At 41.9% G+C, this 24,575-nt stretch overlaps 1 protein-coding gene and 1 long non-coding RNA gene across 3 annotated transcripts in view; one reads left to right on the top strand and one right to left on the bottom strand.

Moving 5' to 3' along the window:
- The window catches only part of ARHGEF26 (Rho guanine nucleotide exchange factor 26), a 129,975-nt gene extending 110,134 nt beyond the window's left edge, over window positions 1-19,841 (bottom strand). The window contains exons 1-3 of one of the 2 annotated variants that reach the window (XM_040480538.1): window positions 18,174-19,841; window positions 16,783-16,822; window positions 12,802-12,947 (exon numbers count right to left, since the gene is read on the bottom strand). In XM_040480538.1, the coding sequence (XP_040336472.1) occupies window positions 12,802-12,947; window positions 16,783-16,822; window positions 18,174-19,253 (1,266 nt within the window). In that variant the 5' untranslated portion in view covers window positions 19,254-19,841. The remainder of the gene's footprint in view (window positions 1-12,801; window positions 12,948-16,782; window positions 16,823-18,173) is intronic. The other variant, XM_040480537.1, reaches the window with a different exon arrangement.
- Window positions 19,842-19,887: 46 nt separating this feature from the next.
- On the top strand, window positions 19,888-23,951 carry LOC121033868 (uncharacterized). The gene is made up of 3 exons (XR_005792158.1): window positions 19,888-20,081; window positions 20,847-21,073; window positions 23,350-23,951. It is a non-coding gene; the product is annotated as an uncharacterized LOC121033868 (long non-coding RNA).
- Window positions 23,952-24,575: the final 624 nt, after the last annotated feature.

Raw genomic sequence — 24,575 nt, 5'->3', positions numbered from 1 at the left:
TATGGGCTGCTGAGCCCAGACTCCAGCATAGTCAACCTCTAGCCCCCAGATGAGAAGCAGCTCTCCGTATCGATCAACAATTAAGAGAAGAAAGTGAAGTTAGGAAAGGCATGAAAAGCTAATGACATGAAGTAGAAAGGATGGAAAGGAAGCTGACTTTAGAAGAGAAGGGCAATTCTCTAAAAGCATTTAATAAAAGGCAAGATGCTTAAAAAGTAAAACGTTTAACAGAATCCCCAGAAGCAGTGCTCACAGTGGTTAACCGGCAAAGGCCTGGAATTGGTGGTAAAGTCAAAACAGATTTCAGCCTTAACTGGCATGCTGAATGTTGTAATAAGGAGAATCTACCTGTATTACTTCTGTGATTCAAAAACACTGTTTGAAAGAACTGAATCAGCTTTAGATTTTGAGTTTTATAGTGAAGACCACAGAACAAACGACTGACAACAGGGAGTTGGGTAAAAGAACTAAATATCCACTTATTTGATGAAACAGGCTATGGGCTTGAAAAAAAGTTCTTGTAGAAGAAAGTTTAATGACATGAAAAGTCATTCACAACATGGTTAAGAGAAAAAAAATGAGTTACAAAACAGCAGATTTAAAGACATGAAGCGATATTTACATTGGTAGGGGGAAATATGGGTAACAAGGCAATATTAAATTATTGAGCTTTTGCTCAAAAGAAAAAACTCTATATACTTTTTTTTAAAAAAGTCTGCGAAGTTCTATATCAAAACGTCAATAATGATGGGGAGGGGAGAGATTTCAACTAATTTTTATTTTCTTCCTTTGGTACTTGTAATTCTTCCTGGTACTTTGTAATTACAGCCTCATTTTCAATAAAAGCTAAAATATGTTTCAAAGTCCTCTCTCGAAAGGAGGAAAGCAAGCACAGCAGGCAAATGGAATTGTTCCAGGGTGTCAATATTACCTGCATTCCTTTGTTGTCGCCCACAAAGAAAGCTAGAGGTGTGGCAGGTGACCACTAGCAGATAAACGAAGCGAAATAGCTAAGGGAAAGGGAGGCAACAAGAAAGCAAGATTTCAATCAAGCCCAAACCACGCAGTGGCTTCTGAGGCAGTGATGAAAGTGATTGAGGACAGGCAGGGGTGCAGATGTGACAGTGGTGACTGGACTCGAAGTAGGTAACTGAGCATGAGCACCTCTGACTCATAGTGAAGGCGCAAGTCAACACCGGCTGATGAAGGCAGAACAGGGCTGAGGTGCGCTCCTCTTGCAGGGCAGGAAAACTCCCGTTTGTGAAGGTGGTGGGAACATTTCAGTGGCTCTTTCACTTTTGTCTGTTGTTTTTGTCAAGTGGCAGATGGAGCGGAACGATCAACTCCAAAACAGTAAGTTACTTCAAACAACACTGACGATAAAGTTAATTTCCTAGACTTGCAATAAAAATCTAACCTGAGCAAAACCTGTTCTGGAATATTGGGTAAGAAAGTGAACTAACTGATATTTTACCTTAGGTGTACAAAAAGCATGCAATGTTTTCATCAGGCAGGGATTGTCTCATGGTATGGAGGAGATCTGAGACACAGGCACAGAACTACCACTGTTGTTCTTCCTTTACCTATATGTCAAATGCCATTCAAGCCATATTTCATACTTCCACTGCTTTTATTTCCTACTCTTCTGCCCACCTAGTTGTAGTCATATTCTCTAGAGAAAACTTCCCTGACCTTTATGGCTCTCTATAGTATCTATCTGGGTCATTCATTTTGGCATCGTGTCCTACATTCTTTCAGAAACATCATTTAGATATTTCATTTCTATTGTCTTCTGAACCAGCTTCTAAGTTCCTACAGTGCAGGTACTGGGATCTAGGCTTGCTTTGTTTGTTCCATTCACTACAATGCAGTGTTAATATCAATGGATTTTGGAATCAGACACCAGTGCTTTCCAAACTACAAGTGATTGACACAATCAAGTTCATGGATTTCTGGTCAACATCTATTTAAATGTAATAAAACAGAAAGGACAGAAAACACCATTGTGTAATGCAAGTACTGAGGGTAACTTCTAACTTTTGACACGTACACGTACACACACACACACACACACACACACACACACACACACAATTACAAGGTAAAATGTATTTCTCGTTATGCTCCACCTCTGATAGGCAGCGTGTTTGCAGCATCAATTTCCACCATGTGTAAATTTACACTAGATACGTGAGTCATGTCGCTCAACAACATGTCGGTCTCACAGACCCCTACAGGAAAAGCTGTTCTACTCACAACCTCCACAAAATAAATGACCCAAGGTGGCCACATTGACCACCATAATGCATCATGGAGGCCAAAGCTGACTGGAAAATACCTAATTAGGCACCTTGAGCCAAACAACAATAAATGTTTAGGTGGCCTCTTAAGTGGGGGGAAGTGCTGAGCTAATATGATCCGATATGATCCTCTCAAGAAACTGAACTGGGTAGATATATATGGGAGCTGAAAGGATAACATCAGGTGGGGGAGGCCCATCCCAGGTGACCTCAAGTCTAAGTTACCAGAACTCTGACACTGAGTATGCAGGAACTCTTGGGTGAAAACACAGACACAGTAAAATGGGACAATAAGTTCATGACAAGAAGTGAGCCAACAGGCAGATAGTTGCTGAGTCACATGATCGGCCAAGAACCAGAGGTAAATATAGTTCCTGCTCTTCCAGAGCCCTACGTACCTGTATCCATGATAACGGGGCACCTGAGAGGCCCTGTTCTAGGTAATCACAAGACCCTAACAAAAACAGTAGGAGCCTAACCATATTTAACATCTCAGTCTCAGTCACCTTGAAACAAAGTAGAGAAACAGCACTGCCCTCATGGTATTGTCCTAAGGACTACATAAACTGTAATGAAATGACCTAGGACAATCTCCAATGCACAGTAAGTCCTCTGCAAATATTTGGTCAATAATTTAACTGTATGTAAACAAATTAATATCCTAATTGTCCAATGGCAGGTCCCAGAGCTACAGCTCTCCTGCAGGTCAGTCACTGCACTGCCTGCTCACACTGAGACCTTGAACCCATGTGGCTAGAAGGGCTCCCTGTTGCTCAGTTGAGCAAACAACAATCACACTCCTCTGCCTATTACTACCAGAAACAGAGTTTCCTGCCACTTCAAAATGGGAACCACTCCATTTTTGTGTTATTGCAGTTGGACGGGTGGCAGTGTTTCTCTCCCACGCCAAAAGGGAAAATAATCTTCAATTTCCTTTCACTGACAACACTACTTCTGTAGAAGCTGTCCATTGGCTTTATAATCTTTTATAGCTTCGATTGAAGATATTCAGATAATGAGTGCCATAATAATGCTACGACCTAATAAGAGTACAGACTAAAGTAGAAAATCCAGACTATCAGTACTCTGGATAAATCAAATTTTGAGAAAACACATTTTTAAGCACAAGTTCCATATCTAAAGATTCAATAGTAATTTTTATAGTGATGACTTCTTCCATCATCATGGAGACAAATCATTCTGTGGATGTGGCCTTGAGGAAACAGTCCCATCATCAGACTAAAGGAGGAGACACCAGAAGGGCATATCTTAAGATCAAGACAGTAAATGCAAGAATCTGACAGATGATTTCCACAATCCAAGGCTCAGTATTCAGAACTCCTCAAAGTACCTGAGGCTTCCCTCCATTTACCTAATTGTACTATGTTTCTACAGAATGCTATTGTTCTTGCATGCACCCTGTGTACCTCTTCAAAAGAAATACCAAGTGAAAAATTAGGTTGCAAATGAATTTGATTTCATAGCATGCAAACACCTACCATGGGCTAACACAGTTCTAAACTATGAAGATGCCAATTTCCCCCAATGTATCAAAGACATGTATTAGATCCAGGATGCAGCCAAACAACCATCAGTAATTTTTTTTAATAAAAATTAAATATAAAAAAAAATTAAATATAGCCTCCAAGTGGTCCCTAAATAGGAAACTTCCTTGTTGTTTTCACTGATGCATAACTTTCTACTGTTTTCATTTCTGGGATTAGTTTTCTGCATTTATTCATTCATTTACACATTCATTCATAAATTCATCCAGTAGTTACTGCAAGTCTTCTGTAAGTCAGGCACCGTTTCATGTGCTAGGAATAGACCAAGAAACAAAATGGACAAAAGCCTCTGCCTTCATGTACCTTTTATTCCAGCAGAGTAGATGGGCAATTAACCAAAAAAGTAAATAACACAGTATGTTAGAGAGGTAAGTGTCATAGGATAAGAAATGTTAAGAAAGTGTAAGGGAGAAAGCCATCTGGCTCTCTGGAAGAAGAGTTACTAGGGGCACCTGGGTGGCTCAGTCAGTTAAGCGTCTGACTTCGGCTCAGGTCATGATCTCACAGTCCATGAGTTTGAGCCCTGCGTCGGGCTCTGTGCTGACAGCTCAGAGCCTGGAGCTCGTTTCGGATTCTGTGTCTCCCTCTCTCTCTGCCCCTCCCCTGTTCATGCTCTGTCTCTCTGTCTCAAAAATAAATAAACGTTAAAATTTTTTTTTTTTTTTTTTTTTTAAAAAAGAAGAGTTACTAGCAGCTGGGCAGACCACAAATGCAAAGGCCCTGGTGCAGAGTACACCTTGTATTCAAGGACCATCAGTGAGACTGAGCAATGAGCAAGATGGCGGAGATAAGTCCAGAAAGGTAACCAGGACAGATTACACAGCTTCAATGGCTACTGTAAGACTTGGCCTTTACTCTAAGTGGAGGTGAGAACACTTTAGGGTTCAGAACAAAAAGCATCTTGGCATATTTTAACAGGATCACAAACAAAAATATAATTATATGCTCCTACATGGAGGAGAGATGAAAAGAGGCCCCTGTAGATGCAGGAGTTGAGCTGAAAAGCAGTGGGGATAATCCACTTCTAGGCCGGACAGGGCAGAACAGCAGAGTAGCTCTATTCTGAAGGTAAAGGTAACAGGCTTTGCAACAAATTTGAAGAAGGTTATGGGAGAAACAGAAGACTGAGGAATGACACCAAGGTTTTGGATGTTGGCAAGTAGAAAGATGGAATTGCTATTTGTTGAGAAAATAAAAATAAAAATAAGAGAGAGTAATCAGAAGTGAACTTTTGCACAGGTTAACTCTGAGAAGCCAATTAGATACCAGAAACGAAGCTGGATATCCTTCTCTGAAAATTCAGCAAAAGGTCCAGTCTAGAAATAGACACTAGAAGTCATCAGAGCATGTGATGTATTTAAATCCACAAGATCAGATGAGATCACCAAATGAGTGCACATAAGAGGCCCGAAGATGGAGCCTCGGGAGCCTCCAACATTCAGAGATGGGAAGAGTGAGGAAGAGCCCACGAAGCAGAGCAAGAAGCTCCAGTTGCACCAATTTTAACTCCTCTTACCCACCATCACCCCAGAGGGTCCACGTACAGGATGATTTCTCTGCCTGAGATTCCTCAATCCTGTGCCTGTCCCCCACCACCAACTTCACCCAGACACCTATGTGGACACACCATTGATGGCAGGCTCCTGTCCCATCCTCTCCCACCATCTATCGGTTGACAGCACCTCGCCCAGACAAGTGCCCTCCCTCATAGGATCTCAGAGCACCACAAACCTGTCCTTCATGGCATTAATACAGTTGTAATTCTGTCATTTATTTGTGGGATTATTTGATATTTGTCTCACCATGAAAAGTGTCTGTAAGGACATGAAAGCAAGGCGGAATCTGTTTTGCTCTATCTCCGAGGTCTAGCACGGGGCCTAGAATACAGCAGGCTCTCCATAAAGACCAGATGAATGAAGGAATCACTCATCAATCTCTCTCATTGGTTTTCTGCTCAATGAAATAATAAGACCTTCTTTGTATTGGGTCCCAAGTCTAGGTTTCTGTTTGAAATGCCTTTTTGTAGTTATGCTGACCAAAATTTAATATCCCTGTGCTCATCAACTCCCACTTTCTTGGAGCACCTGTCTCTTGTGTTCTGCCTCCCTAGGGGCATGGTGCATACACGCCCACAATTCACATCCCATTGTTCTCTCAGGAGAATCAAGAACATAAATACTGGTATATCTACTACTCAATTGCCCTTTCATTAATCAGCTTCAGCTGGAGCAGTTTATATATCTATATATATTCTTCAGAAAGAGTTATACAGCTCAAGTTCCAACTCTGCTATAATTCAGAAAAAGGAAAACTTCTAAAGGTGATATGAACAACATGGAAACTACTTGATATATACAGAGCTCAAGTAAGGTGTTTCCAGTATTTAGAGATTAAACAAGAAAAAAAATCCTCAAACTGAAATTTTAAAAAAAGAAAAGAAACAAAATTACAAATAAATATTTACAGGGGCACCTGGGTGGCTCAGTCGGTTGGGCGTCCGACTTCAGCTCAGGTCATGATCTCACAGTCTGTGAGTTCAAGCCCTGCGTCAGGCTCTGAACTGACAGCTCAGAGCCTGGAGCCTGCTTCAGATTCTGTCTCCCTCTCTCTCTGCCACTCCCCAGCTCACACTCTGTCTCTCTCTCAAAAATAAAATAAAATAAATATAAAAAAATATTTACATGTATATTTGTGTGTGCATTTTTCTAAAGACCCATGCCTCAAAGTTTTTATTATATTCTCAATGCACGTATAACTACCCAAAAGGAAAGATGACAAAACAGATATCCATCCTATACAATAACACAGCAGCTAGAAAGAACAGTGAAGATCATGTATAGACATGAAATGATTGATATGATACATCACTCAGAAAAAAAGCAAAATTGTAAACACTGTACAGTTTATATTTAAGTAAACACATGTGATCTTTATATTTCCCTTAAATGTGTATGTGTGGATTTTGAGAAGAATGTTACGAAATTAAGAACAAAACTGCCTAGGGGCGCCTGGGTGGCTGTCATTTAAGCATCAGGCCTCAGCTCAAGTCATGATCTCACAGCTCGTGGGTTCCGGCCTCGCATCGGGCTCTGTGCTGACAGCTCAACGCCTGGAGCCTGCTTCAGATTCTGGGTCTCCCTCTCTGTCCCTCCCCAGCTTGCGCTCTTTCTCTCTCTCAAAAATAAATAAACACTTAAAAAAAATTTTTTTTTAAAGAATAGTGCTACCAATAGAGAAGGGGAAAGAGATTGGGATTGCAGATATGACAAAAGAGATTTTAGTCTTACCTGACTGAAGACTAAAGAATTGTTTGAATTCTTTTTTTACATGGAGAATGTATTATGTGTTGCTTACATAAGTCAAAATTAATTTTTAAAAATGTTAAGAGGACCCCATAATCTAACTGTACTAATATGGCAGGAGCACAGAGAGCTTAGTCCCTGGCTCAGCTAAGCAGGCCCCCAGCTCCAGGCTCCTCAGCTAGAACAGGATCTCTGCTTGGGTCTCAGGTCCAGGCACATGGACCTCTATTTCTGTATAAAGATACAAATATTCTGTATTTCTGTATAAAGATACAAACATTTCAGGAGACCTACTGCCAACTTAAAAGCGTGGACAAGTAGATATCTAAAGCCCAGACTGTTTCCACTATGAGCACTAAAAGCAAGCCAGACATGAAAAATGAGCATGTTTTTTTCTATTTTTTAAAAAACAAAAGATAGGTATGGTAAAAGGCACAAATCCCCATCTTAGGTAAAAAATAATTTTATGAGACTGCTATGTTGCAAAAGGTAAATAGAAAATTATATGACTGAAGATTATTTTATGCAAGTCACTGAACTGAAAATTAATTCAGACACGTGTGAAAATGTAAGGAAAAAGAATGCAATTTTCTATGACCTCTCCATGCATTAAGCATTTCTGCAAACAGGATGATATTCAGGTTTATCACATCTGTGGAGCTCTGGTTTTTAGTAGAAAATAGTACGTCTTCTCACCATGAACACAATATAAATTCTAAAAGAATAAGTCCCATCAGATAAAACTGCTAAGTCTCCAAAGTGTCTGTTATATATTCAACTGAATGAAATTACACGTATGTCAAAGTCACCATTTTTCAAATCGTCCTTTCTCGTTTGGCAGTTCGCAAAAGCTGTCCAGCGGCAAACTCTGTGCATCTTAAGAGCAGAGCCAGGGCTCAGAGACTGAAGTCCTGACATCAGATCTCCCATTACGCCGTTGGCCACACTACGCACAGCTGAACACTCTGATGAAAACAGAAAAATCAGTTCCTCGCTAGAGTTTAGCATTTCTGAACAACCTAAAGAGATACTCAAAATGATTCAAGATTACTGATAAAGCCCCATGTCAGCAAGTGCAAATGAAGAGTGCAGAAGAGGATGACTATATTAGGTGTTGAATTCCAGCAAAAAGTCTGCCTGCATGCTTGTTTTTGCCTGCGGAGTCTGAACGCCCTTTTCAAAGGTACCTGGCATGTCAAGGTGATGGAAATTACACAAACACACCCCATGGCAAATAAATGGGGTCAGGGCATGGCTGGCGAGGGTGGCTTTGGTGCTGTCGCTGATCCTGACAAAGCAAACACTGGTTTCACAACCATCATTTTTTAGTACATGCACAGTGTGTGATCTCAGGGAAGGGAGGGGTGTTTGTGATAAAAAACAAAAAGACTCCAGTCAACATCTATCTTTTGCTTTTGGTAATATTGTAAATGCTTCCAGGATCCCAGTAAAGGATGAACTTTAGGGAAATCCTGAAGCTCTCGTTGCGTCCAATACTCAGCTGGCTACACACCCGGCACTAACTGTAACAAGCACTCAGTGTTCCATCCCAGACTAATAATATCATCAGTATTTCTCTTCAGACCTCAAGCTTTTCCTAGGGATCCAAGAACTGTTGGCTTAGTCCTCATGCTGCCATTTTAGGTGAGTCACAAGCAACATACCTGTATGGGGCAGGTTCCTAGTCTCTGGGCACAGATGCCTAGAGGTTAAAAATGACTTCCCTGGCTCAAAACCTCAAACCCTTTGCACTTCAAAACTGGGACCCATAATAATTGAAAATTATATCTCATATATTAGTGTTCTCGAAGGCCTGAAGAGCAGCACAGAGTTATATTCCCTGGAATGCAGACATTCTATCTCTACCTACTTTTACCTACTCGGAGAGGTCTGCCCACTTTGACAATCAAGTGAATGAAGAGCAAGCCTGTCACCGTCTTATGAAATTAAGGAGCCCAGGTTGTATTCCTGACCACAGGACAACAGCCACCTCTACATGGAGAACCTGCTGGCACAGCCACCAATGCTGAGTTCATCACCATCAATTCACCTTAACCCGACTGGAGAAGTCCGTGGCAGCTAGACTCTCTATCCCATTGAGGCCCAACTAAATGTCTCTTACACAGTTCTAATTCTCCCTCATTGCTAGATAATCACAACCCTACAGTTAAACCTGTCCCCAGCAATGTAAACGGAGACACTTGTCACCTGTGTGATTGTCCAATAGCACCAAAGGAGACACAAAAGCAAGCACACTAAGACACTACACTATGGACTAAAGGCTTAAAGAGCTGTGTAACAACCATAAATTACTGCAAACTGCTGCACTTCTGAAGAGCCTTTTGCATACTGAATGCTTCTCACGGCCAACTGGTAAGAAAGGTTTCATCATCCCAGGAGGCAGGCAGGTGTTTGCAACAAAGAGATTTTTAGAAAATAGAACAACCAACAACAGCCAATGCACATGTGTGCTCACATACACCCCTCCCAAGTAGAAAGTCAATAGATGCCAAACTGAGACTTAACCTTTTGCCAGAAAACCCCTTGTCCTACTCTCTAGAATCAAGGCCTTACTCAAAGAAGAGTTCTGTGTTAAAGTGATATATGCAAGGGGCACCTGGGTGGCTCAGTCAGTTATGCATCTGACACTGGCTCAGGTCATGATCTCATGGTCCATGAGTTGGAGCCCTGCATCGGGCTCTGTGCCGACAGTTCAGAGCTCGGAGCCTGCTTTGGATTCTGTGTCTCCTTTCTCTCTACACCTCCCTTGCTCTCTCTCTCGCTCAAAAATAATAAACATTAAAAAAAAATTTTGTAAGTAAAGTGATACCTGCAAGATTAGATGCAGGTTACCCTACTAATTTGGCACATTAAAGGGAAGCATGGAAAGAGCAGATGTTTTCTGAAACCCACCGTAAACACTGTGGCCCCGCTACAAGGAAGGATTAAGGCAGGAGGTCAAATGGAGAAATGGAGGTGCTGATCCCTTATGGAAACATCCTGACATTGGTCATAACTCACAAAGCTTCCTCTCTTTAGGCTCCTAACTGCAACTTGGACATACCAACTGCTAGGCTTTTTAAAATAGTAATGACCACTTTCTGCCGCTGAAATATCTACTTTCCTAAAAGCCAGAGCTGCTTGCTTGCATCTCTTTAGTGGACAGAAAACCCACGTGGGAAGGACAGAAGAGAACTTCAGGGCAGTACTTATTCTGGGAAGGCAGAAAGGAGCAAAGTGCTGGATATGAGGGTGGTTAACTGGATCTGCCTTAAGAAATGGAGATCTGGATGTTAAAATGGTAACATTTGTTCAATGTGGGTGGCAGGTACCCAGAAATCTATTACACATACTTATTTTTAAGTTTTTCCGCATGTTTCAAGTACTTTATAGTAGAAAACTAAAGTAAAATGTTTTAAATGTGAAAAGGGGACACAAAAAGCATAAAGGAAATGCAATCTGGTGCCTAAGAATGGGAAGAGGCGAAGTCCAATGCTGCTTTGATTAACTGTGATTGCCAAGCAACACAATAAATATACACAAGCCTCCTGGAAACACCGAAATCCAAGATAACACACACCAAAGTTAGAAGCCACTTTATAGCTTTACATTTTATCACCAGAGAGTCTTTTGATTGCAGTCTTGTTAACAAAAGGCACATCGATTTATCTTTGGCCAAATGAAATGCAGGCCCATATTTGAAGCTGTACGGAGTAGGTCCTGGAGTATTATTTTAATATGCATTTGTTAATCTAGATGAAAGCCAAATTTCAGGGGGTGGAAGTACAGCAGCTTGCTCTTCAGCACTAAAGCTAGGTTGGATCAGAGTGTGAGTGACACGGAAACACACATTTCTGTTTAGCGTGCAGAGAAGAACAGCAAGATTTAGGCCCGTGCTAACAAATGCAGCTGCCGCCACCACAGAGGAAGAACTCAAAAAATCCACAGCTTTCTTTTTGAGGATCCTCGACCAAATGGCCCACACCAACAGTGGAATGACAGCCATTTAGAGTTAGCATGGCCTCTAAGGGCCTGTCACCAGTTTCTCCACATATGTGCTCAGGGATTTACTATCACGAGATCATTAGATTAGGGTGTAAGGCTGCCAACATGCTGGTTCTGTGGATGGGTGTGACCACCTGACCACAAGCGAAAATCACAGAAACATCACAAAAGTTCCAAAGTTGTTAGCACAGGAGACAAGACTGGCCCATAAATCCTTTGTTGGTCTCACACATCATTTTTCTAAAATTTCTAAAATTGAATTAGGATAATACTCATAAAAAAAAAAATCCAGATTTCGGCTTTCTCTTTTCTAAATGTCAGAAGGTCTGGCAACACAGGGCTGGCGTGACCTAAGTGGCCGCTGCTCAGGTTCCATCAGGCCTGTTCACCACAGTCCCCACCAGGCCTCATCCTCCACACTCACCAGCATCAGTTGTAACACCACCTGCCCTTTTAATCTGAGGGAATTTTAATTTAATTTTAACTCAGGACATTTTAATCTGTGGAATAATACTAAGGGAGCCACAGCTTGGAGGCACTGGAAATGAATAAATTCTCCTTAGAACAGAATTAGGGGCTGGGAGGGAGACAGGGGGAGAGGGCTAGTTTTCTAGAATTCTGAATTCCAACAGAGAGTAGAAGAGAGGAGGAAGAACCTGACCAGAAGTCATTCTCGTTATCACCATACATCCATTCCCATATCCCTGTTTATGAGCTCCAACATATACAACTCCTTTTCTTATACTGGTGCAATCCCTAAATATATGATATTCTTGACGCTGAACAATGCTCATTTCAGCTTAAGAGGGAATCGCTTCTGCTCCCACATTGCCTAAGGGACTCACAGAGGTGTACTGGCTTGTTTTTTGATGCAATGCTCCCACCACCCAAGCCAGCCATGGGAATTCCTTTCTACTTGGTAATGCATCAGATGCCCACAGATGCTGTGCCCAAACTCCTATCAAGTAAACTAAGCTGCACACTGTGACATTTGTTAAACCAGGAAGAAGAGAAATTATGGCTATAAACAAAGATGTTTGATGCAGAGAGGAAAAATTACTCATCGACACAAAATAAGTATCAGACAGGCTCACACAAAAGATGCACAGAGGGATATGGAACAGAATGCCATTCATTAATCAACTCCAAGAACATATAATTGTGTCTATATCAAATGAAATGTCCAAGGAAAAACTGTCATAAACTCCCTATTGTGCATAGATACACATACACGTAACTGTATATATAGCCATAATTACGATAAAGTTCAGGATAGATTAAGTTACCTCTACATATATACTACATAAAAAATAAAAAATAAATAAAAAATTTAAAAATTAAAAAAAGAAAAGATACTGAGCAGGAAAAGCTTCCAGAACATAGTATATTAGTATCAAGTCACCTTATTTTATCAAAACCTGATTTTCCCAATCAGAAGCATTAAAGTCCATGTTCTCACCAGTGCCTGAAGACTTTCAAGACCCATTTCACAATCTAAAAAGAAGAGGAGTCTTTCTCTTCTGGGTTACAAGATCATTGGCAGAAAAAGTTAAAACCACATCCAGACCTAATTTCCACAGCTTGGTTTTTTCATGCCCACAGATCGGAAAGAAAAAGGTAAACACTCACCGCAGAAAGCTGGCTCCATGTGGATCTCAGTGGCTTGTGGTGAATCACAATTTTTTCATCTGACTTCTGTTCTTTGGGCTCCGACTCTTCATCAGAGTCAATGTCAAGAGCCTTTTCTTTGTAGTTCTGATACAGGACAGCATTTTCTGTTAAGAAATACAAACCCTACAGGTCAATAATTGCCCCCATCTTTATGCTAGTTTTTCTAAACATCCATATTTATACAAGGTTTGGGCTCCAGTTTAATGAACAACAAGGAAACAAATGGATTTCATCACTGAAGAAAAGTGATCACCAAAAAGTGATTTTCTCACTCACACAGCTCTGTCCCCAATTCACCTACAGGGGAATGGGAGGGATCCATACATGAAATACCAATGGAAGCAAAGTTTCCATGTTTCTGTCTACCACCCACAGAGGATAGCCATGCCTATTAAATCACTGTTTTTCTTTAGGTTAGACTGAATTCATACCCTACCTTTCCTTCAAAGCCCATCACCATTCATTTACCTATTTAACCAACATTTATTGTATATCTACAATGTGCCAAGGGCTGAGAGTAAATGGAAAATAAATGAAACTTCTTGTGCCCTCATAAGCTAAAAATAGGAAGAGAAAAATATTCCAAGTCACTCACTCATTTACTCATTCAACTGATATTTATAAAATGCCTCCTGGATGCCAACAACTGCTAGGGATACAATGAACAAAAAAGATAAAAATCTCAATCTTCATAGAGCGGACATCGGAGTGAGCAAAGAGTGATAATAAATAAACAAGTAATTTTTATGGTACGTCAGATGCTGATAAGTGTCATGGAGAAAAGCAAAACCTGGAAAGGAGGGAACGTTACAATGAGGGTATGTAGATTTTAAATAGGGTGGTTTAGGAAGGCCTCACCAAAGTGATATTTAATCTAAAAAAGGTGAGAAAGCAAGACATCTTACAGCTGGCAAAAGAACATCCCATCAGAGGGAAGAGCAAGTACAAAGGTCCTGGGACAGGAGTCTGTTTGGTATGTCTCTATGTGTGAGGACCAGCAAGGAGGCCTATATGGGTGAAACAGGGTGAGGGAAGGGAGGAAGCTTAAGAGATGGGGGCTGGAGATGAAGAGAGGGCAGATCACGTAGGCTGTTCAATGCCATGGAAAGGACTCTGATTTTCAGTCGGAGAAGGCAAGTCACTGTAGGGTTGAAGACAAAATAATCTGGCACATATACGTACCTATAAACTGAATGATTTTTATATGGGTGCTTGAAGAACAGATTCTCAGCAGGGTGTGACCTCTTGTCGGTGGGGTGGGGGGTGGGGGTGGGGGTGGGCGGTGGTCAAACAGGTGTTACTGAGAAAAATCTAAGATCTGAAAGCTGAGAAGCTTCAGAGCTAAAGGAAAAAGTATATGCAAAAGCCCTGAGGCAAAAAGAAACATAATACCTTAGAAGAACAAAGGAAAAGTCAATGCGTAGAGTATGGGTGTCTAGTGGACAAAGGGTGCTAGCTGGGTTTAGGGAGGTGAGCCAGATAGTCTAAATCAAGCAGAGATTTGCAGGCGATGTTAAAGAACTGGATTTTATCCCAAGTACAAAACAACTGAATTTCTTCCACACTGCGAAGATTGTATTTTATCCTGATTACAAAGGGAATCCATGGAAAGGAAAAGATTTGATTATATTGTTGGAGCAAAATACTAGCTGCGTAAAGAACTAATTAGGATGCTATGCAAGAATGGAGATGGGCTATTGAGGATGGCCTGGAGATGGGGGTCAGAGAAAGGGAGGTGGTAAGGATGTTTCCTACGTCTGCAGGTCCCAACAGCTGCACAGCAGGAGATGGGAACGCCTGAGGAGATGCAGCTTTAGAGGGAAAGATCATGAATTTGATTTGGGACCTACTGACTTTGAAATGCCTTTCCCACCTACCGAAGAAAACAGACATCTGCCTCTTCATCAACTACTGCATGTTCTATATGCACCATGACTAAAGTAATACTGGAGTCGATGCAAGATTTTACTGTTCTCTGATGGTTTTACATATGTAAAACAGATGATGAGGGTAAAGACTGCGTTACCACACCTCTGTAGTGTTCTCTAAAGTACCAGTGGTTGGCACAAAACATGCATACATTGTTGATAAGATTACTCACTCATTCTCACAACAACAAAGGCAATAGTATTATTGGCCTCATTTCATCCATGAGGACACTGAGTCTTGGTGAAGTCAAGATGCTTGCTCAATGTCACACAACCCAGAAACTGTACGATGACAACCCAGGTCCCTGGTTGGCAGGTTCTCACCACTCTACTGCACCTCATCCTAAGCTACATTCTTCTTAGTCATTAACTCTAAGAATCCTGTATTCCTCATGTACGTATCTGTGAAAATTTCCAGGCCATCATATTGAGAAGAGACCAAAGAGTGCACAGAAACAGCTCCTTATAAAAGGAAACAACATACAACTACGTATAAAAAATAAAAGTAAAGGGGCGCCTGGGTGGCTCAGTCGGTTAAGCGTCCGACTTCAGCTCAGGTCACAATCTCGCGGTCCGCGAGTTCGAGCCCCGCATCCGACTCTGGGCTAATGGCTCAGAGCCTGGAGCCTGCTTCCGATTCTGTGTCTCCCTCTCTCTCTGCCCCTCCCCCGTTCATGCTGTGTCTCTCTCTGTCTCAAAAATAAATAAACGTTAAAAAAAATGTTTTTAATTAAATAAATAAATAAATAAATAAATAAATGTAAAAATAAAAATAAAAAGTCTGTCCTGGGACTTAAAAAAAAAAAAGTTCAACATTTTTAACCCTTTGAGACAAAGATCCCAGAATCAATGTCAACTTCTAGAAGATGCAAACCATCTCTCTAAATGCCTATTAGGTACTCTGTTTACTTCATGGTCATAAAGTGATTCAAGAGTAAGCAAAATGGACTCAGGACCAGTTATCTGCCCTCATACTGGCTATGCGATGGTGGGCAAGACACTAAATCTCTCCAAGCTCCCAGTTTCTTCAATTATAAAATCAGAGAGATGAATTTGCCCAAACCAGCTAAAATATCATATATTTTATATATTCGTTGCACCTCAGATTGGTGCAATGAATACATTTTTATGAACTGGTCATGTTTAAATGCTCCAAGGGAACGGATTTTTATAAGAATTACATAGGGAAATATTTTGTAATCACCTAAGATTACGTATTTTATATCTCTGGGTGATTTTACGTTAGATTTACTTATAGAGAGGCATACCCTTCTTCATTACTCTTGAAAGATTAGAAAATCTTAACATTTCAAAGCATGACAGAAAGTAACTACCTTCACCTCCACCATGTTCCTCCCACCCCAGGAAGGCTGAAGGTGGGGCTGTTTGCTTTGTGCTCTTCCAGTTACTTGACACTTGACCCGTCTGTATATACAAAGTCCTCTAATCTGATTAGGGTTTGAACACCTGGCTGAGCAGCTTTTGTTTTTGTGATCCTTCACAAAAATACTATATGGGTTACAAATTCTTAGGAATAGGTTTGTATTAGCCAGGACAGTTAGAGTTCCCCCAAGTTGAAACTTGATAAGCAAATAGGAAGTCAGTAATGATACTAAAATTTGGAAATACGGAGAAAAGAATATTAAGTCAAAGGAACTATGACTTAAGATTTAAGTGCCAAACTCAGGATTTTTAACTCAAAATCTAGAGCCGGCTCTTACTCTTTGTCCATTTTTTGAGGGAGGCGGGGATGGAGCCAGGGTAGATAAGAATTAAAAATCCAGGATGTTGGCTGACAAAGTTATCAATTTACAAAGAATGCCGTTAATTCCATTTGCTGGTATTACTGGATGAAAATTTAGCTTAGTGCAGAGATTCATACTGTATAATTTGGGAAGAAGTTGGACATTTTTCTCATGTTAAGTGTTTTTGTTACTGCGGTTGGATTTCAACTTATAATTGATATTCCACATTGAAACAGCAATAAAAGTCTGGAAAATCAGATGCTTACCTTCCCCATCAAATGTTCCTTGTCCTTTCAGCATTTTTTTCTAAGAAACAAGCAAAAAAGGAAAAAGCAAAGCAAACTAAGTATGAATGAGCCAAACAGAAAATACAGCTATTTTAAGAAAATTACTTCTTTTGTTGTTACATTCATTAGATTTCCAAGAGCATACAGCAGACGATCCCTTGAGTAGTTCACTCATCTGACTACTACAATTCACTAAACTGGTAAAATAAAATGTACAACATCCCACAGACCCCAGCAAAACAGCTTGAGAATCCTCAAAAGACCAGCAAGCAGCTCATTTCACTACTGGTGATTCACCATCACTGTTAAACTGAGCTGCGCTATACTTGCAGAGTTGGGGGGTGGGGGATAAAAACCACCTAAAATGTTATGTAATTTAAGGCCATGAGGTCGAAAATAAAATAGCCTTACTTGTCTATGACATACTGACATTTTGTACAAACCGGTTCCACTTCTCTGATTAACCAAGGAAAGTTGAGGCTGCCAAAATGAATTTCTGCTGAGATCTGTCTTGTTTCTGGAGAAAGCAGCACATACACACTCCAAAATGTCTTTCTTTAGTTTTCCCTATCTCTTTATGTCATATTTGGCAGTATTTTAACCTATGAAATTTCTAGGCCTCGATCAGGGAACAGAGTTCACTTGAATCTGAAATTCTGAGCTACCAACTTGTTAAATGCTCTCAAGAATAAATGGACACAACATGGGAATAAAATACAACCAGTGACAGTGGCGACAGAGACAAGCAACAACAAAGATGACAAACATTTGTAACTTTTGTGATTCTGGCAATTAATTTTAAAACTCACATTTTACCTGGATGGCATTTACTATATTATCACTACTCCAAGAAAAATTCAGTAAGTAATTAGCATGAATTACTTTCAATAATTAAAATAATCAATATGCTCAAAAGAAATGGGTAGTTTCCTGTCTCAGCTGTGATGAATCAGCAACCCCTGACACCTCTAAACAAGCCCCACACATTTTGACCATTCAGTCAAGAGTACCACACCCGCTCTCCACCTCCTGTTCAGCTACCTGTATTAAAAGTGTTCAGGACTCACTCAGCCAGCACCTAATTTGCTGTATTTCTTTTTCACATTTGTCCCCCACATTCTGCCATTCTGAGTTTAGAAAGTTAAAACAGTGGTAAGAGTTTTACTTCCTCCCACCAAGCTGCATTAACCTGGCTGTGACTGCCTGCAACAGAATGGCCAAGAGAGAGATGTGCACAGGTCTGATCAACAAGAGAATTAAAAGAGAACGATAACTTCTGGTTTCCTGTGCCCCTCCCCCCACCCCCAACACCTTCGCTTTTGGCTTGGTGAATGCCTGGCTTAATGAGTGACACTCCTGCTCACCCTTACCTTTATCCTTCCCAGACTGGAAAACTTCTCCTTGTCTTCCATCACTGCTTTCAGAACAGGCTGGGACATTCTGTTCTTCTTCTTTGAAGTGGTAGGACTGTCAAAATCAAAGCCACTGACCACCGCCCGACGATAGGACGTGGACCGCAAGCCTCTCCGCAGAGACCCTGGGCTGTCCACGTCGTTCTCCGCCTCACCCTCATCGTCTGCGGGGCCCAGAGGTGCTCCGAGACCCTCCACCATGCTACGCACCTTGAGGAGTCTCCTGTGGGGCTCCACATTCTGACTGTTGGATTTACTTATTTTAATTTCCGAGGCCAGGTTCTTTGGAATGATTTGCTGCTTCCCCACTTTGAGGGCAGCAGGGCTGTTTGTGCTCAAAACCACTGAAGGATTCTCCGGGAGCTCGTTCTCCTGTGAGGGCAGCCTTTGGAGGGGGAGTTTTTGTTCCAAAGACCTTTTCTGGGGCGCAGGAGAGAGTTTCGAGGGTCCCGGCTCGGGGTCCTTAGTCGTCTGGCCGGATTGCGACCCAGACCCTGGGGAGTCGATGTTAGGGATTAGCCCATTTGCAGCAGGCAAAAGCAGTGGGCTGGTGGTCAATCCGGTCAGGTCTCCCTCCCGGCTACAGCAAGCGGGCGAGTTAGGAGTCCGCTGGGGGCGCAGCGGGTGCGGCATGGGCGAGGTCACTGTGCCATTTGCTGGGGATTTCGGGGAGCCCCCTGAAAACGCTTTGGGAGCCTGGGGAGACTTGGGACGTCGGAGCCGAGGAGAAACAGCTCTGTATTCCGGGGAGACTGTCCTCCCATTGGTCACCACCCTACGATGAGTACAAAGCAGCAGGGGGTTCCCCTGGACGGTCCTGCCCTCAGAAGCGGTGGGTACCTGCGTAGGAGTCTGCACCGCGGGGAGCGTCCCTCGGTCTTCCACTGGGAAATCCGTGATCAGCAATCCGCTGGGGCTCTGGTACGACTGGGGCCTCGGCTTGCTCCGGCCCAGCAACTGAGGCTGAGGAGTTGACCGCCTCCGCCATAAAGGGGTTAAGCTGTTGCTAGAAAAATCCACATCACTCTCGCTGTCCATAGCGGAGACTCGGAGGTCAGCCCGAGAGGGAACAGCACCCAGTTAGTCTTGCCTAAAGAGGAAAGAAGTCATGGAACTTTGCCTCCGGACAACCAGACACGCCTTGCAAACACGCGCTCTCGGAGTCTGGCAGTCACCCGACTGCTGTGCGCGATACAACTGCGTGTCAATTAATTACCCACCCTTTCTCGGGCAAAATCTGCGCCCACCTCGCTGCGTGTTCCGGAACAGAAATCTGGGCTGTACCCAGGCGGAATAATCCAATTACCTCCGCGTCTCTCCAGCGTCCAAAGACCACCCGCACGGAAAAAGCCCGCCACCAATACGCAGGGTGCAAGCTGATGCACAGGAAACTTTGCTACGAGTTCAGCTTTCTTGGGAAACTCGCCGCGCGACGCTTCCCTCCGCCGCCATCCAGCCGCCCAGCCCCGTCGTTGGTCCCCTCTCGCTCAAGCCGCCTGGCTCCTGGGCAGATTTACCTTCGGGACTTTACAAAACCCAGGGCCAACGAGCGCCCACTGCCCCTTGGGTGGCCCGGGTCTCAGATCGAATCACAGCAGCGGGAGATCTGGAGACCACAGCAGCCGACTGGAGCCATCGGCTCCCTCAAGCTTGGTCCCGCCCTCAGCCTTGGCCCCGCCCCAGTTTTAGCCACTCTTAGACCCGCCTCTGTCTCAGCCTGAGCAAATCCTGCTTTCCCGCCCTGGCGTATCTTCGATCCCCTCCGGTCTCTGTTTAAAACACTTGAGCACACGTGGGCTGGGTGCCGAACTCAAGGGTTCCGGACCGGGAGCTGTGGGCGCGCTAGGCTGTTGCCAGGAGCACAGCGTGAGAAAGAGCGTGGGAGCCATGCGGAGTTGCAATTTAGAAAGCCCTGGGGCAGGGTTTGGGGGAGGGGGTGGTTTAGGGGTCTGGTCCCACGCCGAGTAGAGTTTTGCGAAATGCGTGAGTTGGGCTGCGCGGCTCTAAACGCTGAGAGCCAGTGCCCTCTCAGCATTCGGGTGGTCTTAAAACACAAATCTGATGGCCTCGCTCCCCTGCTTAAAATATAATATGGATTGATAGATATGCTTGCTTGTGCTTAGAGTATTTCCGGAAGGATGTGTACCGGCAGCTTGGGGGAGGGGAACTGGGTGGCTAGGGAGCTGGAGGGAGGAGGAGTTTTCATTCAATAATATTGGCCCTTTAATGCTTTGAATCGTGAATTTTACCAAAATTTATTTACCAAAAATAAATGCAATTTAAATTACAGTAAAAAATTGGTTTCCAACCATACATAGAATAAAATTCAAAATTCTCCGTGACTTACCAGGCCCTGCACGACCTGCCTACTTCTGTGGCAGTTTTTTCTCTCAACACTTTGCTTCACTATTCTTAGGCCACACCCACTTCAAGTTTAACCGCCTCAGAACCTGCCCTTTTGTTTTTCCTTGACCTTCTGACCCGTTCCTCCGTCAGAGAGGACCTCCCTGACCCCTCCTGAATCAGATCTTGGCCCTGCTTATTTTCCCAGCCACCTGTTCTCTTCCTTTTCTACGGTTCATGACAATGTGCATATATACATTTATTTTTGTTATGTTTTGTCTTCTTTAGACTGTAAGTAAGCTTCAAGAGGGCAGGAGCCATGTGGCCATCCCTCCAGAATGCTCCCTTGCCAAATAGAAAGTTGGTTGTAACCTGGCCAAGCTCCTGCTATGTCCGAAGAATAAGGCAGACTGGAGGGAAAAATGACCATAAGATGTATATAATCAAGTCTATCAGCAAGACATATGGGCTGCTCTCCAAGTTCTCCCAGCATTCATGCATCCAGCCGGGATATAGTGAATATCCACTGTGTGTGTTAAGTTACTCATTTTTGCCCTAGATACATTGAATGTGATGGCCAAAAATCTTGAGAGGCAAGCTCTGGGTTGTGAGATGAAGCATGAAGTTTTTCATGTTTTATACTATTCTGTATTACCAAATGCTGTATGTTGAATATATATTACTTTGAGCTGAGATATTTCTGTAAACAAGAAATGGCATCAAAAAATTTTTCAAAGATAAGTGTAATCTATTTCTTAAACTTTAGTTAGTTAACATACAGTGCAGTATGGGTTTCAGGAGAATTCAGTAATTCGTCACATACATAACAAGGCCCAGTGCTCATCACAATGCCCTCCTTAATACCCATGACCCATCTAGCCCATCTTCCACCCACCTCCCTTCATCAGCCCTCAGTTTGTTCTCTATCATTAAGAGTCTCTTGTGGCTTGTCTCCCTCTCTTCTCTTCCCCTCTTCCCATATGTTCATCTGTTGTTTGTTAAATTCCACATATGAGTGAAATCATATTGTATTTGTCTTTTTTGATTGACTTATTTCACTTAGCATAATACATTCTAACTCTAGCCACATTGTTGCAAATGGCAAAATTTCATTCTTCTTGATGGCTGAGTAATATTCCATTGTGTAAGATCCACATCATCTTTATCCATTCATCAGTCAATGGACATTTGGGTTCCCTCCATATTTTGGCTGTTGATGATGCTACTATAAACATTGGGGTGTGTATACCCCTTTGAATCTGTATTTTTGTATGCTTTGGGTAAATACCTAATAGTGCAATTGCTGGATCATAGGGTAGGTCTGTTTTTAGGCTCTTGAGGAACCTCCATACTGTTCTCAGAGTGGCTGCACAGGTTTGCATTCCCACCCACAGTACAAGAGGGTTCCCCTTTCTCCACATCCTCTCCAACACCTGTTGTTTCTTGTGTTAATTTTAGCCACTCTGACAGGTGTGAGGTGGTATCTCATTGTAGTTTTGATTTGTATTTCTCTGATGATGAGTGATGTTGACCATCTTTTCATCTCTTAACCATCTAGATGTCATCTTTGGAAAAGTGTTTATTTGTGTCTTCTGCCAATTTCTTTAAGTGTTTATTTTTGAGAAAGAGAGAGCCAGGAAGGGGCAGAGAGAGAGGGGAACAGAGGATCTGAAGCAGATTCTGTGCTGACAGCACAGAGGGTTCCGACTCATGAACTGTGAAATCATGACCTGAGCCAAAGTCAGATGCTTAACCTACTGAACTAACCAGGCACTCCTACCCATTTCTTAACTGGGTTATTTGTTTTTTGCATGTTGAGTTTAATAAGTTCTCTATAGATTTTGGATACTAACCCTTTATCAGATATGTTGTTTGCAAATATCTTCTCCCATTCTGCTGGTTGTCTTTTAATCTTTTTGATGGTTTCCTTCACCATGCAGAAGCTTTTTATCTTGATGAAGTCCCAGGAGCTCATGCTTGCTTTTATTTCCCTTGCCTTTGGCGACTTGTCTAATAAGAAGTTGCTGTGGCTGAGGTCAAAGAGGTTGTTGCCTGTTTTCTCCTCTGGGATTTTGATGGTTTCCTGTCTCACATTGAAGTCTTTCATCCATTTTGAATTTGTGTGTATGGTATAAGTGGTCCAGTTTCATTCTTCTACATGCCACCATCTAGTTTACCCGGCACCACTTGTTGAAGAGACCGTCTTTTTTTCCATTGGATATTTTTTCCTGCTTTGTCAAAAATTAGTTGGCCATGTAGTTCTGGGTCCACTTCTGGGTTTTCTATTTTGTTCTATTGATCTATGTGTCTGTTTTTGTGCCAGTACCATACTGTCTTGATAACTATAGCTTTGTAATGTAGCTTGAAACCCAGAATCGTGATGTCTCCAGTTTTGTTTTTCTTTTTTCAGGATTGCTTTGGCTATTCAGGGTCTTTTGTGGTTCCCTACAAATTTTAGGTTTGTTAGTTGTAGTAAAAAAAAAAAAAAAAAAATTAAGAGACTTAAAGAAGAAATACAGCTAATTACACAAGCATAATACCCACTTTTTAATACAGAATATGTTCAATACTAACATATTACTTTTTATATTAGAAAAGTATAATAATTTAAAAATGCTTAACTGATGATAAATAAAGTGTTACCTAATTCAGAATGCAATCTGTGACTTATGTTAACAAGTTAAAAATCATGGTATGAGAAGCAAGCTTACCTTCAACCTACGTTGTGTCTGCAAACAAGTGTAGCAGAGGATTGTGAAGAAATCACAGGGCTTTCCTATCTCATTTCCAGGCAACAGCTTCATTCCCACCAAAACAGTAACAGAAGACACCAAACTCTGTTCCTTCAATAGGGGAAGTTTGGAAATTCACAGACTTACTGCCTATTTTAGCCTCCAATTTATCATTTCCAAATCAAAGAGAGCTTCAATTGTATGCACCACCAAGAAAGGACAAAGAGTTGCCAATTTAACTACACAACATGTTATCATTTAGGATTTTCGTGTTTTTGCTTATTAAAGACTACTTTTAGACTTGGACATAGATTTTTTTTATACTAATATGCATATATAAAAAAGAAATATAAGCAAATTAAATTGAGTAAAGTATTTCTAAAAATTTTGTACACTAAATATAATTCCGAATCCCTTTTCATACAGAACATCAATATGTGTTTTTGCACACAATACTAATGACAGGGCAGCATTTCTTAAAAGAATTTCCTAGTCTTGTCTCTGGAATTTGCTTCCTAGCCACTAACACTCATTCTGCAAGTTTGATGCTGTGGCCATGCTGTTTGATGCCATTACAAGCTCTGAAAAAAAAATTTTTTATGTTTATTCATTTCCTTTGAGAAAGAGAGAGCAAGCAGAAGCGGGGGAGAGAGAGAGGAAGAGGGAGAATCCCAAGCAGGTTCTGCGCTGTCATTGTGGCACCCAACATGGGGCTCGATGTCAGGAATCGGAAGATCATGACCAGAGCCGAGATCAAGAGTTGGACGCTTAACCAACTGAGCGCCACCCCCCCCCCCTGCTCCCGCCGTGCCCCTCTACAGCTTCTCTTTTAATGGCCACAAGAAAGTTTCTGACAAATTAAATTCCATGCCTTAATGATAGTCGTATATAATACATGAATGAATTGCTTTTACCAGCCTGTTGTTGCTTTGGAATTTCTTTCACCTAATTTGGCAATTTCTCTCGCCTTCAATAGCATCTGTTATCATATGACTTTGACACGTGTAGTACTAAATTGCAGAGACCTCAGTGAAATGATGACAATTCGAGCAGTTGTGACCATGTTCATAAATAAAGAGGCAATGCCAACTATATCAATGCCATCTGGCCATTGCTTATTTCTGAAGTAAGACATGTACCAGTTCCAGAGACATTAAAATGTGGGGCCAAAGTGCTTCTTAGAATTGGAAAAATATATACATTGAGCTAATGAGGAATGATAGGTTCCAGTGGTATATATATTATTTTTCCATTTTTAAAAATTAATTTGTCCAGTTCTATTGAG

The sequence above is a fragment of the Herpailurus yagouaroundi genome, unplaced genomic scaffold (assembly GCF_014898765.1).
Source record: "Herpailurus yagouaroundi ecotype Mexico unplaced genomic scaffold, PumYag 159, whole genome shotgun sequence".
Lineage (NCBI taxonomy): Eukaryota > Metazoa > Chordata > Mammalia > Carnivora > Felidae > Herpailurus > Herpailurus yagouaroundi.
This window is presented reverse-complemented; position numbering and strand designations above follow the sequence as displayed.